Source organism: Cynocephalus volans, chromosome 4 (genome assembly GCF_027409185.1).
Source record: "Cynocephalus volans isolate mCynVol1 chromosome 4, mCynVol1.pri, whole genome shotgun sequence".
Lineage (NCBI taxonomy): Eukaryota > Metazoa > Chordata > Mammalia > Dermoptera > Cynocephalidae > Cynocephalus > Cynocephalus volans.
The window spans coordinates 137,001,208-137,016,518 of NC_084463.1; the positions used below are offsets into that span (position 1 = coordinate 137,001,208).

Below are 15,311 nucleotides of genomic sequence, written 5' to 3' on the forward strand. Positions count from 1 at the left end.
AGACGCTTTTAGACTCAAAAAATGGTCACAATTTTTCTCTGCCTCTCATTAGGATAACAGTTCAGAAGCATTGCCCATACCATAATTATGGGAAATGATTATTGTCTGTAAATTTTTCCACAATCTCTAAATTTCAACTTGGATCAAGTTAAAATAATGAAAGCTATATATTTGAACTGCATTTTTTTGCCCTAATAAATATTAAAAACAATAGTGTTACACCTATTGTCGCACAATGAGGTGTGTTTCAAGAAAGATTTGTATTAAATAAGCTTATGGAAAGACATTTTCTGCAATACCATTTAGCATCCTGTTCTCAAAGACCCAAGGGAGAAATTTTCAAATCACGGTATTGAAGCTTACGAAACAGGATTCTATCCACAAGATATATATATATACATACATATATGTATGTATATATATATGTATATATATATGTTTTCAAATCTCGGTTATTCTTATGGATTCATGTAACTGATGAAGTCTCCTACTTCTATTGGGCCCACTCAAGTGTTACCTTAACATTGTGCTTGGGTATCACCTCATCAGAAAGACCTTTATAATGAGTAAAAAGTAACACCTCCACCCACATGGCTCCAGAGCCTCTCATCCCCCTTATTCTACTATATTTTTCTCTTCATCATTTATTATCTCTTTTCTTCCAGTAAATGTAAGCTACATGGAACTAAAGACTTTGTCAAATTGCTCACTACTTTCTTTTTCCTAAAAAGATTATTTATTCACTTATTCTTGATTATACATACTTACGGGGTACAGAGTTGACTGTCAGTATTTGTGTACAGAATGTGATGATCAAGTCAATATTATTAGCATGTTCATCGTTACAAATTGTAACTATTCTTGGTGTCCCTTATCTGATTATTCCCTAACCCCGCTGCCTCTCACCTCTAAATCTGTTCTCTCCTTCTGAAAGTTCAATGTTTTATTGCGGTCTTTTTTCTTTTTTTCTTCCTTTCTTAATTGTTTACTACTTTGTACCCAATGGAAAGCATAGTTCCTGGGATAGGGTAGCAGCTTATTGAGTACATGACTGCAGGAAGAGCAAGTATGAATTCTTTTTTTCTTTTTTGTACCTGATAGTAATCTCTAACCTAGCTCAGCCCACCCTTTCTAAGGTATCAGTCAGTGTCTCTTTTCTTAGCAGTTTGCATCCTTCTGTGCTCTTGCTCAGTAGATGAGAATATCCATTACTATAACATAATTGGATCAAATTGAAACTATTTGGCCCTCACCTCCTCCTTCTGTAGGGCATATTTTTAGACAGCTTCCCATGCTTATTTACTATTTTCCATTATTATTTACTTATTTTCCGTTCAAGAGGAGAAGCAGCTGCTCCAAAACCATTCTCAGATCATCTTCTTATCATTCTAATTTCACTTGGAGTTGTTTTTCCTGCCTGTCTGCCAGCTCTTATTGCCTCTGTCTCCCATTTTCTTTGGTGGTGGGGCTGAGTTTTAGCTCATTGCCTCTGACTCTTCCTCTTGGACTTTTGCCTGGTTTTGTCTCACAGACACAACTATCTTCCAACTTTAACCAGAAACTTGTGACCCAATCACAGGCTTATTTGTCCAACCAGATTACCTGGATGGAAGTATTTACATACCAAATAAATTCTTGTCTTAAGCATTCTACCTTCATAGAATTGCTCATGATAACCCTTTCATTGTCATCCTTTCCCCCACCTTATTGGACAATACAGATTTTTTTTCCTTGTTTCTATTTGCTTTGAAAGTGCTCTGTGCCATCTTTCTTTATCTCAGAAACATCGTCTCAGGAGTCAGGAATGCAAATTGTAAATCTTTTAAAAATTTATTTCTAATCGACATAATAATTTTGCATAATTTATGGGGTACAGTGTGATGTTTCCATATGTGTACACAATGTGTAATGATCAAATCAGAGTAATTAGCAAACCCGTCACCTCAAACATTTATTATGTCTTTGGGTCAGGAATATTTAAACTTTTCTCTTCTAGCTATTTGAAATTTTACAATAAGTTGTTGTTAACTATAGTCACCCTACAGTACTATACAACACTAGAATTTATTTCTCCAATCTAGCTGTAATTTTGTACACCTTAACTAACCTCTCCATATCACCCATTCCCCTCACTCTTCCCAGACTCTGGTAACCACTATTCTACTCTCTACTTCTATAAGATCAACTTTGTCACTTTCACATATGAGTGAGACCATGAAGTATTTATAATTCTGTGCATTAACAATTTTTTAACCTGAGATAATTGAGAACAATTAATAAAATTTATAAAAATTAGTAAAAGAAGTAAAGAGAGATCCTGTGTAGACTTTACTGATTTTCCCTCAATGGAAACTTACAACATAACTATAGCACAACATCACAAGCAGGAAATTGACATTAATACAACCTAGCTATTTTATAACTTTTTCACCATGTTTTATCAAGCCCTTCATTATGTGACCTTTGCTTAACACCTCCAGCATTATCTTATCTTTTGCTAAGCCAAATCTTAAGCATTTATTTCAGTATGATAAGTAATAATTTCACTCTACATATGTAGATTATTTTACTAATTTTATGATGCTGTTACCTCTGTGATCCTGTTAATTCTTAAGGGAACCCCATATTACAGGAAAGATAAATATATATGTGTTTGTATGTGTGTCTGTGTGTGTCTATATGAAACCATTATAGCTATCATTTTACAAATGAGTAAAGTATGCAAAAATTCATTGTTTAATTTGGGATCACAAAGCAAGTCAATGACACCTGAAAGAAGTGGTATAGAGAACTGGATATCTATTCTGTACCTGGAATTATACTTGCCGTATATCATTAATGCAGGAAACCACCCAATAAAGGCACCACCCTGTGATACAATTATTTCATCTAATCTGAAAAATCACCCACTTTACAGATGATGTAGCTGAGGCTCAATGAGGTTACGTAGTTTACATCAAATTAGTACTTATGCAGGAGTCTACCTTTGTCATTATCCGCTTCTCACCATGGAAGTGTTAGCCCACTTCTGAAACATTTGTGGAAGTTTGGAATTATTCCTTGCAAGTATCTGTAAGAGGTTAATTCTTGTAAAAAAAAAAAAATCTTTTTTGAAAATCTGAGAAAGTAATTGAGAGCATGAAATTTGAAGAAGTATGTTGTTTTATGAGCCTCCTTGGTGTTCTGCCCCAGTCATACACATGGTCATTTAGAGTAAATAAAAGTGTTGATACCAATTTAATTTTAAGACCATGTTTTCATGCTCAGGAAGAGATAATGATCCTAAAGCTCTTTTTGGCTTAAGAAGAAATGGTTTTAAGGAAGCAGGAATACACAAAAGAATCAACTAAAAAGGAATGTCAAGATGTATGCTGTGGATTCTTTCCATTTAACCGCAGTTTTATTTCCAGAAATTCCTACCAGGGTTGTAAAACTGCTTACTTATGTTGGAAACTGTTGCCTTTTGTGTAGGAGGCAGATGGCATTTTCTTGGCACAGCACAGAGTGGATTTAAAGAACTAGCAAAGGGGGAAGTCAACAGAGAAGAAACAGAAAATGTTTTTTCATGACACTTTCTTCAGCAACTGCTGCCACGGACTGCAGTTGACTTGGGATGGTGGATCTACTCCCAGTTGAAAGAACTGGAGGTCTCTAGAGACTCCATAAAAAACTGCAGACTCATCCCAATCCCCATCTGAAAATTGCATGGCATTCAGAGGAAACTTGCAATGAGATGAAGGTCTATTCTGCCTACGGCCCTGTGCTGAAGTGGGAATTGAATAATGCAACCTATGAGGGTAGTAATACTAGTTTCTTCTATTTTGTACCATATTGTTATTGTTTTAAGGAAATTTGATGTATAATCGTCACAAACTGGAAACCCTAAGATTACATCTGTTTGTTCCAGATAGAATTTGAAAAATAATTAATGAATTATCAATATTTGAAAATAAGAAAAATTCACAGAAACGTCTCTTGAAGAATCACATTACTCATTACTACCAAAAACCAGCATGCTGGAGCTGAGGAGGTGGAGCAAATCCTCACTAGAGAGTGTTTCAATCGCCTTTTCCCCTCAAGTGTTCAGACCAATTGTTCATCTTAAGTCAGATATATGATCATTTACAATCATTTTAATTGAAAAAGAACATGATAGGATGGACTGAGTTCATTTCTGTTTTGGAGAATATTAAGGAGCTTTTAGACTTCAGTAAGGAATTGTAATTGCTCAGTATCTTTTCTAGAGTTGAAAGTGACATTAGGGATCCAGTGGCTTATAAAATGTAGTCCACATAATCCTTGGTATCTACAGGAGAGATTCTATAGCTCTACCTAAACCCCTTCTTTAATCAGAACAATTCCATTTATATGTGTTTTATTTGTGGTGTGGATTCACACATCTTCAAATAAATGCTGTATCGGGAAAAAAAAAAGAAACAAATTTAAAGGACTGTTTTAACATAATCAACTTCCTATATAGAGGAGGAAACATAAGCCAAGAAGTATAGGTATTTGCCCTAAATCATGTGGCTTATAAAGGATTTGTGTAGAGGGATTGGGTTTCTGTCTTATGACTCGGAATTAAGAACTTCTTCCATTCATTTGGGACAAATCCTCATAGGCTGTACTCACCAACCAGACTTTAGGAGTTTGAGCTAATGGGCTAATGGTTCTCAGTTAGCAGCATGAAGCCTTGATTATATTGCTAGTCCTAAAACTCATTCAATAATATCAACACCTTAGGGAAAAGAAAAAAAAAAATCTGTGAAACCTAACTCCACCCCTTCACACACGCCTAAAGCACATGCTCACACATCACCTCTGTTGAACATTCTTTTCCCTCTACCACCTCCCTGAAAACTACTAAAGATTTTCTCATTACTGCTCCATAATGCTACTTTTTAGCATTTCTTGACACATGCAGCCTTGCTATCATTAAAACATAGTTACCCCAACCTTTTTTTCCCAAGTACTCTGCTAAGAGGCAACGTGGTAAAAAGTACCCAATCTATTTGGATTCAGACTGAATATAATGTTCTCATTAATCTACTAGCAGTGTAAATATGACATATTATTTAACCTCACTGATCCTCAGTTTCCTCAGCCTTAAATTGAAAATAAAAATATCTACTCTATATGAGTTATTAGAATTAAAGAAGATAACTTTGAAAATATCTAGCATAGTGTCTGATGAGTAGAGTTAAACAAATATTATCCCTTTTTACCAAGTGATCAGCTAATCAATTTGAAATAACCTTCCCAAATGACATTCAAATTTTAGTGGTAATGTTTAGTGCCTTAAGTCATGGGAATGAGTATATGAGAATTATAATTACTGCCAAAGGATTAGATGAGGAAGTTTTGGGGGTACAAAAAAGCATCTTGTTTTCTCTGAAAATGTAACTGAGCAAGGCTTAACTTCAACTATTTACCAATATCTCCTCCCCTCACCCCCAAACAAAGTCAGATTATTTTACGTCTGTCTGTAATTATATATAGGGCATATTCAAAGCAATTTCAAGTTTGGGGTTTTTTAAAAATTCTTTCCTTTTTCTCAAATACAAATACTTTTAGGGAACGGCTGTAGCTCCCTAAGTAGCTTAGAGAGACTAGTGATATTTAGAAACAGTGCTTTTTCCCAACATCAATTCAACCCAATTCTAAGAAGCTTAAATCTCTTTGGTGACTTGCTCTGTCCTGTTCCTGTTCCTGTGGGGCTGTTCTAGAGGAGTCCTAATATCAGGGCTGCTATAAAGACATGTGTCCTAGGGAGTAAATGAGAACTAAATACAAACTCAGCAACAGGGAATCAGGCTTCACTTGTACTCCTTTGAAACATAGAAATAATACGCAGCATCGTTGAGAATCCCTGAATACTGATCACAATGCATGAAAGGCAGTGTCCAAACGAAAAACATCTCATTCCCAGGGACATACTTCTCATAGCTTTGCCATCTGAACAGTTACTAAATGCAGGTCCTCCTACTTTCTTTCTTTCCTTTTCTTTTTTTTTTTTTTTTCTGTCCTCCAGGGGTAACAGAGTGCTCCAAATACAATCTTAATTGGCTTCTCTGGCTTAACAGGGCCATCTGCTGTGGCTTCTAAGACTGTCCCTCGGGTCTCTGTTCCTTTCCCTGAGCATGGCAAGGATCTTTCATTCTGCCTTGCATCAGCTGCATGCTAAATTTCTCCATATATTCATTTCATTTTAAATACTTTTTTTTTTCCTTAAAGAGATATTTTTATAAAAGGCACTCAAGTCTTCTGGAAGGCATTTGTGCCTAACTTTTCCATTGGCAATATGTAACAAAATTATTTTTTAAAAAGCAAACAAACGACAATAACAACAAAAAAGAGACATGCAGGGTCTAAACAAGAAATCTTTTTTGTATTTGTGAAAAAAGCAGGGAGCATAAAAACAAATTTAGCTCTGAATGGAATTTGAATTCATTAGGAAAATGGTTTTATGATTTGTTCATCTCCTTAGTAAACACATGATATTGCCAAAATGAATATTGTAACTATCAATGTCCAGCTTCCACTACTAGAATTGGTATTTTAAAATAAACAATTTCACTGTATTTTATTTTGACTGAGTTATGCCTAATCCCTTTTTCTTCCCAAGGTCATTAAAATTGGCCAAGTAATTGTGAGGCCTTCTGCAGAATGTACCTGCAAATTTCTTTTCATGTTCCATAAGATGTAGGCCCCTGTGAACACACATGTTGTGATTCATCACTGGGAAACTGGTGCACATTCAACAAGTTGAGAAAATTAAGTTCATGTGATATTTGGGAAACTAGAGATTTTCCTGATCCTTCTCAAAGTCAGAGAGCTACTTTATAATGAGTGCATAATATTCTCTGCTTTGATGAGTAAATAATATATAATTATAAATAGTTTAAGGTTTATATAAAATCTTTTTTAGATATCTGGACAAATTGATGCCTTCCCATTCAAAATCATATGACTTTAGATTGTACTGTTGAGATATTGTGATTTATAATAAGAAATGCATATTTTGGTCTTCATCCTTAATTCCTAGCACAGAGCTTCTAAAACCCTGTGTAATTTTTTAAGTGATATGGGTGCAAAGATCATGATTTGTTCTAATATTTGGTCTTTGACCTTGGTTCCTGACACAGAGTTCCTAACCCCTTGGAATTTCTTGAGTCTTAAGAGTAATCTTTTGTTCTACTAAGGTAACTCTTGGTGGCCTTCTGTATGGGGGCTGGTCATCAGGAAGATCAAACCATGATTAAAACCATGATTAGTTTGAAATTTTCAATTCCATTCCTACCCTTCATCCTCCAAGAAGTGGAGAAGGGCTGGAGATCGAGTTAATTGATCAGGCCTACATGATTAAACTTCCATAAAATCCCTGAACTATGAGGTTTAGGTTCCAAGAGTTTACAGTTCGGTGAACACATTCATGTACCAGGAGGATGGCACACTCCAACTCCACTGGACAGAAGCTCTGGCACTCGGGACCCTTCCGAGTCTTGCCCTGTGTGTCTCTTCATCTTGCTATTCATTTTGACCCTTTAAAAGATACTTTGTCATAAATTGGCAATAAAAGTGAACTGTTTTTCTAGTTTCTGTGAATCACTCTAGCGAGTTGAACCTGAGAAGAGGGTTATGGGAACCTCCAATTTGTGACCAAGTTGAACAGAATTGAATACCCTGAGAACTTATTAACTGTGAATGGTATCTGAAGTGCAGGCAGTTTTGTGGCACTAAGACCTTAACCTGAGAAGTCTCTACTAATTCCAATCAGTGTCAAAAATGAATCACATCATAGGACACTCAGCCAATGACAGAGAATTGCTTATTGAGGGAAAACTACAGACACACGTTTTGGTGACCAGAAGAATTGGATATGAGAGTATAGTAAGAGAAGAAAAATTTGCTTTTTCTTATTATACAACTTCCACTTGGTGGAAAACTATCTAAACTGCAAATTCAGTGTTTTGAAGAACAAATGGAATGCTTTTGATATTTTAATTGATTAATCTAGAGGCATTATGTTGGGAGAAACTTCTGTTTTTATAGAAAGCTAAAATGTAGAAATACAGAAGGAGAAGGTATTATTTAGAAGGAAAATTTGGAGTTTCCTATTACTGTGCCTTAGCTTTGTTACTCTTATTCCTCTGATTGAAATTTAGTAAAGAATGCTCATGTTTGGAGATAAACAATTTCCACATCTTTTTCCGTTTTTTTGAAATATACAATTTCCATCTTCAAGAAGAAAAAACAACTCACCATATCCCACCTACTTTTCATTTGCAAATAGCACGAGTAAAAAAAGTTTGCGTGTGTTTATTATTTCGGAAAAATTGTAATTAATGTCTAGTTGAATTGTTTATATCTTGCATAGTTAGAATCAGAAAATTAGAAACTCACAATTTGTTTGAGAACGAGAGAATCCTAAGCAAAAGAGTATTAGAGAGGGGGAAAAACTCAGGTCTTCAGATTTCTATTCTGAGAATTCCACAGAACATGGTGTAGAATTTCACATACGCAAACACAAGAACAAAAGAAAAATAAAGAGAATTTATTGTGGTACAAAAGGCACCATACCTTGTCAATGGCATCATTTTAATTGATTTATAAAACCTTTGCACTTTTTGTAGCTGTTTTAATAACTGTATTTTAGGTGGTCAAATTAGTGATATTGAACAATGGATGTTGTTTTCCTTGTCTATGTTTAGGGACAGACTGGAGGAAATAAAAGCACAAACTATTGGTAAAAATCAGTGACATTTTAAAGAAGAAACCAAATAATGGTTTTTCAGTTGCAAATTCACTTCCAAATACTCCAGTTTAGTTTTCATGAGACAATTTCAGTTCACAGTCAAACATTTCTCTTCAAGAGAAACTTATTTGTAGCCATTATCTCTCAGTTGTTATCTCTTATGTCTGCAGAACTGATTATATCACAAATAAAAAGAGCCTTTGCAATTATTAGTGCTTTCCTCCCCTAGTAGATTTCGATTTGCCCTTCCTGTCAACAACAACAAAAAAGATACTTTAAAATACCTTGTTTTAGATGTTTTTGAGTTTATCAGATAAATATTTTAAATCATTAATAAACCATTGTGATTTCATTCTCTTGCATTTAATTTAATGTTTACTCATAGATTATGGCTTTAATGCATGATGACATATCATAGCTAAGGATGAAAACATGAGGCTTTGGATTTCTCATTTGATTTTACTGTTCATTTATTTAGCAGAGGCTGCTCTTGAAATTTTAAATACCTCAAATAGAGAAGGCGAGGAATGACTAAGTTAAAATCTAATTAAAATGGAAATATGGGAGTTAGTTCCATTATCTTTTCTAACTCTATCATTAGCTATTTTTAACTCAATTACTCTAGGCAGGCAGTGACAAAGAGTTGATTTAAAATCTGTCAAATGCCACTCTGTCTTGAGAAAAAACATGCATCTAAATCTATACAAAAATAGTTCTTTTTTTATTACTTAGCATTGAATAAATTTGGAAAGTAAAAATCATAGTATTAAATATGTCATTTTAATATTAAATATTTCTTATACTAAATAATTAAAGGGAAGAACTTAAGGTATTTTTGGAAAAATTTTAAAGTTGGTAAAAATTACTATCCTTTTAAACTTGTGTCTGGTTCTCTGCCAACGTTTGTGTGCAATTCTTTTTGTCTTATTGGTTACTGTGTGATTAATGTAGTCTCGTAATCATGAGACCAAGCCAAGGATCTGTATGCAGGGAGAGGCGGGTATTCACCTGAAAGATATCATTGCAATCATTCTGTCCTCTACTTGAGGAAAGAGTTTTACTCAAAATAAATAGAAAATTATAACTGAATAAAAGGTAGTGGCCACCTTGTAGGGTTGGCATTATCTCATAGGTGAAAATGGGCATATAAAGGCACAGCAGCATGTGGATTTTTTTTCTTTTTTTCTTTTTTTATATTTTCTTTATGATTTGTTTGTCTTTTCCTTCTAGGAAAAAAATGTGAGAATTTCAAAAATTTACAGGAAGATTGTAGGAAAGTTAGCTAAAGGATGGTAGGGACAAGCTGGGACAGAATGGTCTAATAATCATTCATTCTTCCTTGATTTTCACAGGCAAGAAAATTTGACAAAGAGCATTAGGATAACCAATGTCATGTCAAGGAAATTAAATGAGACCTTTGAATTAAATCATCCATCACAGAAAAATTATAGATAAATGGATGATAGATAAACAAATGATGGATGGATAGATGATAGACAGGTAGACAGATGATAGATAGACTGATGGTATATAGACAGATGATAGGTGGACAGGTAGATGATCGATAGATCTATAGATCAATCTGTAGATAAGATAGATAGTGTTGAGGCTGGACCTTCTATTTGATAAGGACTATGAAGAGGAAAATGAGTCCTGGGACACATGAGGACACTGAAAACTTTTGTGACTCTGCCATATTAATAAAATCATACATTTACAGGAAGAGTTCATGTTAGTAAATACAGAATTATAACAATGCCTCCCTTTCAGCTACCCACCTCTCATGCAAGGTGTGAGGTGGGGTGGGGAAACAATCAACAGAGCAGAAAGACAACCTACAGAAAATAATTGCAAACTATACATCTGACAAGGGATTAATATCTAGAATATATAAAGAACTCAAACAAACATAGAATAAAAAAAACCCAAAAAATCCAATAAAAAATGGGCAAAGGAGATTCATAGACATTTTTCAAAAGAAGACATACAAGTGGCCAACAGGTACATGAAAAAATGCTCAGCCTCACTAATCATCAGAGAAATACAAATCAAAACCACATTGAGATATCATCTCATCCCAGTTAGACTGGCCATTATTAAAAAGACCAAGGATAGCAAATGCTGGTGAGGATGTGGGGAAAGGGGAACTCTTCTACACTGTTGGTGGGACTGTAAATTAGCACAGTCATATATAGAAAACAGTATGGAGGTTCCTCAAATAATTACAGATCGAACTACTATGTGATCCAGCAATCCCACTACTGGGTATCCAAAGGAATAGACATCATCATGTTGAAGGGTTACCTGCACTCCCATGTTCATCACAGCTCTATTTGCAGTAGCTAAAATATGGAACCAACCTAAGTGTCCATCAACAGATGACTGCATAAGGAAAATGAGGTATATATACACAATGGAACACTACCCAGCCATAAAAAAGAACGTATTTCTGCCATTTGCAGCAACATGGATGAGTCTGGAGAAAGTTATGTTAAGTGAAATAAGCCAGACTAGGAAAGATAAATACTTCATGTTCTCAAACATAACTGGGTGCTAAGAAGGAGGGAAGGAAGAAAGGAAGGAAGGAAGGAAGGAGGGAGGGAGGGAGGGAGGGAGGGAAGGAAGGAAGGAAGGAAGGAAGGAAGGAAGGAAGGAAGGAAGTGAAGGAAGTGCTTTTTACAAGGGTATAGGGAAAATACAGCCAAAAAGTCAAGTTAAGAAACAAGGGGAACAGAGTCAAACAGGATATCTGTGGTTATGCACCTGGGCCCCGGCCCGAGGCAAAGGGCGGATAGTTCCCAGAAATAGACAAGTCAGTTAAAGTTTCAAGAGTGCCCCTCAGCTGTTTCAAGGACTCCCACTTGACCGAAGTTCACCCCTGGCTTGATTTAAACTAACCAATTACCTTGCTTCTCGCTTCTGTACCCGCGCTTTTTGCTATAAAAAGGACCCAGGAGCTCTACTCGGCGCGCCAGTCTTTCGAAAGACTGAGTCGCCCGGGTACCTGTGTGTTCAATAAACCTCTTGTTTTTGCATCCGAAGCCGTGGTCTCGCTGTTCCTTGGGAGGGTCTCCCTGAACTGACTGACTACCCACTGCGGGAGTCTTTCATTTGGGGGCTCGTCCGGGATCGGAGACCCCCACCCAGGGACCACCGACCCACCAACGGGAGGTAAGCTGGCCAGCAGTCGTTCTGTGTCTCGTTTCTGTGTCTCGTCTCTGTGTCTGACTCAGTGATTTCGACTGTCTTTTCTGAGCGCGCGCATTTTGGTTTCAGTTTGTTCCGGGTTAGTCGCTCTGGGAGCGAAGTGCGGGTAGCGAACAGACGTGTTCGGGGGCTCGCCACCCGGCAATCCTGGGAGACGTCCCAGGATCAGGGGAGGACCAGGGACGCCTGGTGGACCCCTTGGCAGAGGATTATTGTGTTTTGGTCTCACCGCGTCTCGGGAGGCGCGCTCTGCCATCGGACTCTTTCTTCTATTTCTACGGCACTCGGTCTCGTCGCCGTTTCTGGTTTCTTTTTGTCTTAGTTGTGATAGGTCTTTGCGTCGTCGTTCCCCTATTGGAAATTTTCGAGATGGGGCAAAGTGCCCTTACGCCCCTCTCCCTTACTCTAGATCATTGGAAAGATGTCAAAGCCAGGGCTCACAATCTGTCCATGGAGATCAAAAAAGGAAAATGGCAGACTTTCTGTTCGTCTGAGTGGGCCACATTCGGCGTAGGTTGGCCGCCAGAGGGAACCTTTGATCTTACTGTCATTTTTGCAGTTAAAAAGATTGTTTTTCAGGAGACCGGAGGACACCCGGACCAGGTTGCCTATGTCGTGGTATGGCAAGACCTCGCCCAGAATCCCCCTCCCTGGGTGCCACCCTCCAGCAAAGTCGCTGTTGTTTCGGGATCAGAAAATACTCAAAGGCCACCTACAAGGAAGCCTTCCGCCCCTCCCCAACCCCCCGTCCTCCCGACACCAGACGACTCGCTCCTTCTCTCTGAGCCCCCGCCCTACCCGGCGGCCCTGCCGCCTCCTCTGGCCCCTCAGGCGATCGGACCGGTGCCGGGCCAGGCGCCCGATAGTTCCGATCCTGAGGGACCAGCCGCTAGGACCAGGAGTCGCTGTGCCCGCAGTCCGGCAGACGACTCAGGTCCTGACTCCACTGTGATTTTACCCCTCCGAGCCATAGGACCCCCAGCCGAGCCCAACGGCCTAGTTCCTCTACAATATTGGCCTTTTTCCTCAGCAGATCTTTATAATTGGAAATCTAACCATCCTTCTTTTTCTGAAAAACCAGCAGGACTCACGGGACTTCTTGAGTCCCTTATGTTCTCTCACCAGCCCACTTGGGACGATTGCCAACAGCTACTCCAGATCCTCTTCACCACTGAAGAGCGAGAAAGGATTCTTCTGGAGGCCCGCAAGAACGTTCTCGGGGACAACGGGGCCCCTACACAACTCGAGAACCTCATTAATGAGGCCTTCCCCCTCAATCGACCTCAATGGGATTACAACACGGCCGAAGGTAGGGAGCGTCTTCTGGTCTACCGCCGGACTCTAGTGGCAGGTCTCAAAGGGGCAGCCCGGCGCCCCACCAATTTGGCTAAGGTAAGAGAGGTCTTGCAGGGACCGGTAGAACCCCCCTCGGTTTTCTTGGAACGCCTGATGGAGGCATATAGGAGATACACTCCGTTTGACCCCTCTTCTGAGGGACAGCAGGCGGCAGTTGCCATGGCCTTTATCGGCCAGTCAGCCCCAGATATCAAGAAAAAGTTACAAAGACTAGAGGGGCTCCAAGACTTTTCCTTACAAGACTTAGTAAAGGAGGCAGAAAAGGTGTACCACAAGAGAGAAACAGAAGAAGAAAGACAGGAAAGAGAAAAAAAAGAGACAGAAGAGAGAGAGAGACGGCGTGATAAACGCCAAGAAAAAAATTTAACTAGGATTTTGGCCACAGTAGTAAGTGATAAAGGGTTTACAGATAAGCAGAAAGGGACCCTGAGCAACCGGGCAAGACCGACACCTAGGGACAAAAGGCCTCCTCTCGACAGGGACCAGTGCGCCTACTGCAAAGAGAAAGGCCACTGGGCAAGGGAATGCCCCCGAAAAAAGAAAAACGACAAAAAAGCTAGGGTTCTATCCCTAGACGACTAGGGGAGTCAAGGTTCGGACCCCCTCCCCGAACCTAGGGTAACATTGACAGTGGAGGGGACCCCCATCGAGTTTCTGGTCGATACCGGGGCTGAACATTCGGTGTTGACCCAACCCATGGGGAAGGTAGGGTCCAGGCGGACAGTCGTAGTAGGAGCAACCGGCAGCAAAGTCTACCCCTGGACCACACAAAGACTTTTAAAGGTTGGACATAAACAAGTGACCCATTCCTTTTTGGTCATACCTGAGTGCCCTGCTCCTCTGTTGGGCCGGGACATTCTGACCAAACTAAAGGCCCAAATCCAGTTTTCTACAGAGGGCCCACAAGTAACATGGGGAGATCACTCTACCATGTGCTTGGTCCTAAACCTAGAAGAAGAATACCGGCTGTATGAAAAGCCGGCCTCTCCCTCCATCGACCCATCCTGGCTCCAACTTTTTCCCACCGTATGGGCAGAAAAGACAGGTATGGGACTGGCCAATAACGTCCCACCAGTAGTAGTAGAGCTGAAATCGGGTGCCTCACCGGTGGCCGTCCGACAGTATCCAATGACTAAAGAAGCCCGGGAAGGCATCAGACCCCACATCCAAAGGTTCTTAGACCTAGGGGTCTTAGTGCCCTGCCAGTCGCCCTGGAACACCCCTCTGCTACCAGTAAAAAAGCCAGGGACCAATGACTATCGGCCAGTCCAAGACTTGAGAGAAATTAACAAAAGGGTGCAAGACATTCATCCCTCAGTCCCAAACCCATACAGCCTCCTGAGTTCCCTTCCGCCTAGTCACACTTGGTACTCAGTCTTGGATCTCAAGGATGCCTTTTTTTGCCTCAAACTACACCCCAACAGCCAGCCACTGTTCGCGTTCGAGTGGAGAGACCCAGAAAAAGGTAACGCTGGTCAGCTGACCTGGACACGGCTGCCACAGGGGTTCAAGAACTCACCCACTCTCTTCGACGAGGCCCTCCACCGGGATTTAACTCCTTTTAGGGCTCTCAACCCCCAGGTCATATTACTCCAATATGTGGACGACCTCCTAGTGGCAGCTCCCACATATGAAGGCTGCAAAAGAGGGACACAAAAGCTCTTGCAGGAACTGAGTAAGTTGGGGTACCGGGTATCAGCTAAAAAGGCCCAGTTATGCCAGAAAGAGGTCACCTATTTGGGGTACCTGCTCAAGGAGGGAAAAAGATGGCTGACCCCGGCCCGGAAAGCTACAGTTATGAAGATCCCTACTCCCACAACCCCCAGGCAGGTCCGCGAATTTCTGGGTACTGCCGGATTCTGCAGGCTCTGGATTCCTGGGTTTGCTTCCCTGGCTGCACCCTTGTACCCCCTGACAAGGGAAAACATTCCTTTTACCTGGACTGAGGAGCATCAAAAGGCTTTTGACCACATAAAAAAAGCCTTGCTGTCTG

General features: G+C 39.6%; 1 protein-coding gene across 1 annotated transcript; it reads left to right on the top strand.

Moving 5' to 3' along the window:
* Positions 1–235: 235 nt before the first annotated feature.
* Positions 236–13,938, top strand: LOC134376430 (uncharacterized). The gene is made up of 2 exons (XM_063094987.1): positions 236–240; positions 12,880–13,938. Exons 1-2 carry the CDS (start codon positions 236–238, stop codon positions 13,898–13,900), a joined length of 1,026 nt encoding a protein of 341 aa, XP_062951057.1. The 3' UTR covers positions 13,901–13,938.
* The last annotated feature ends 1,373 nt before the right edge of the window (positions 13,939–15,311 follow it).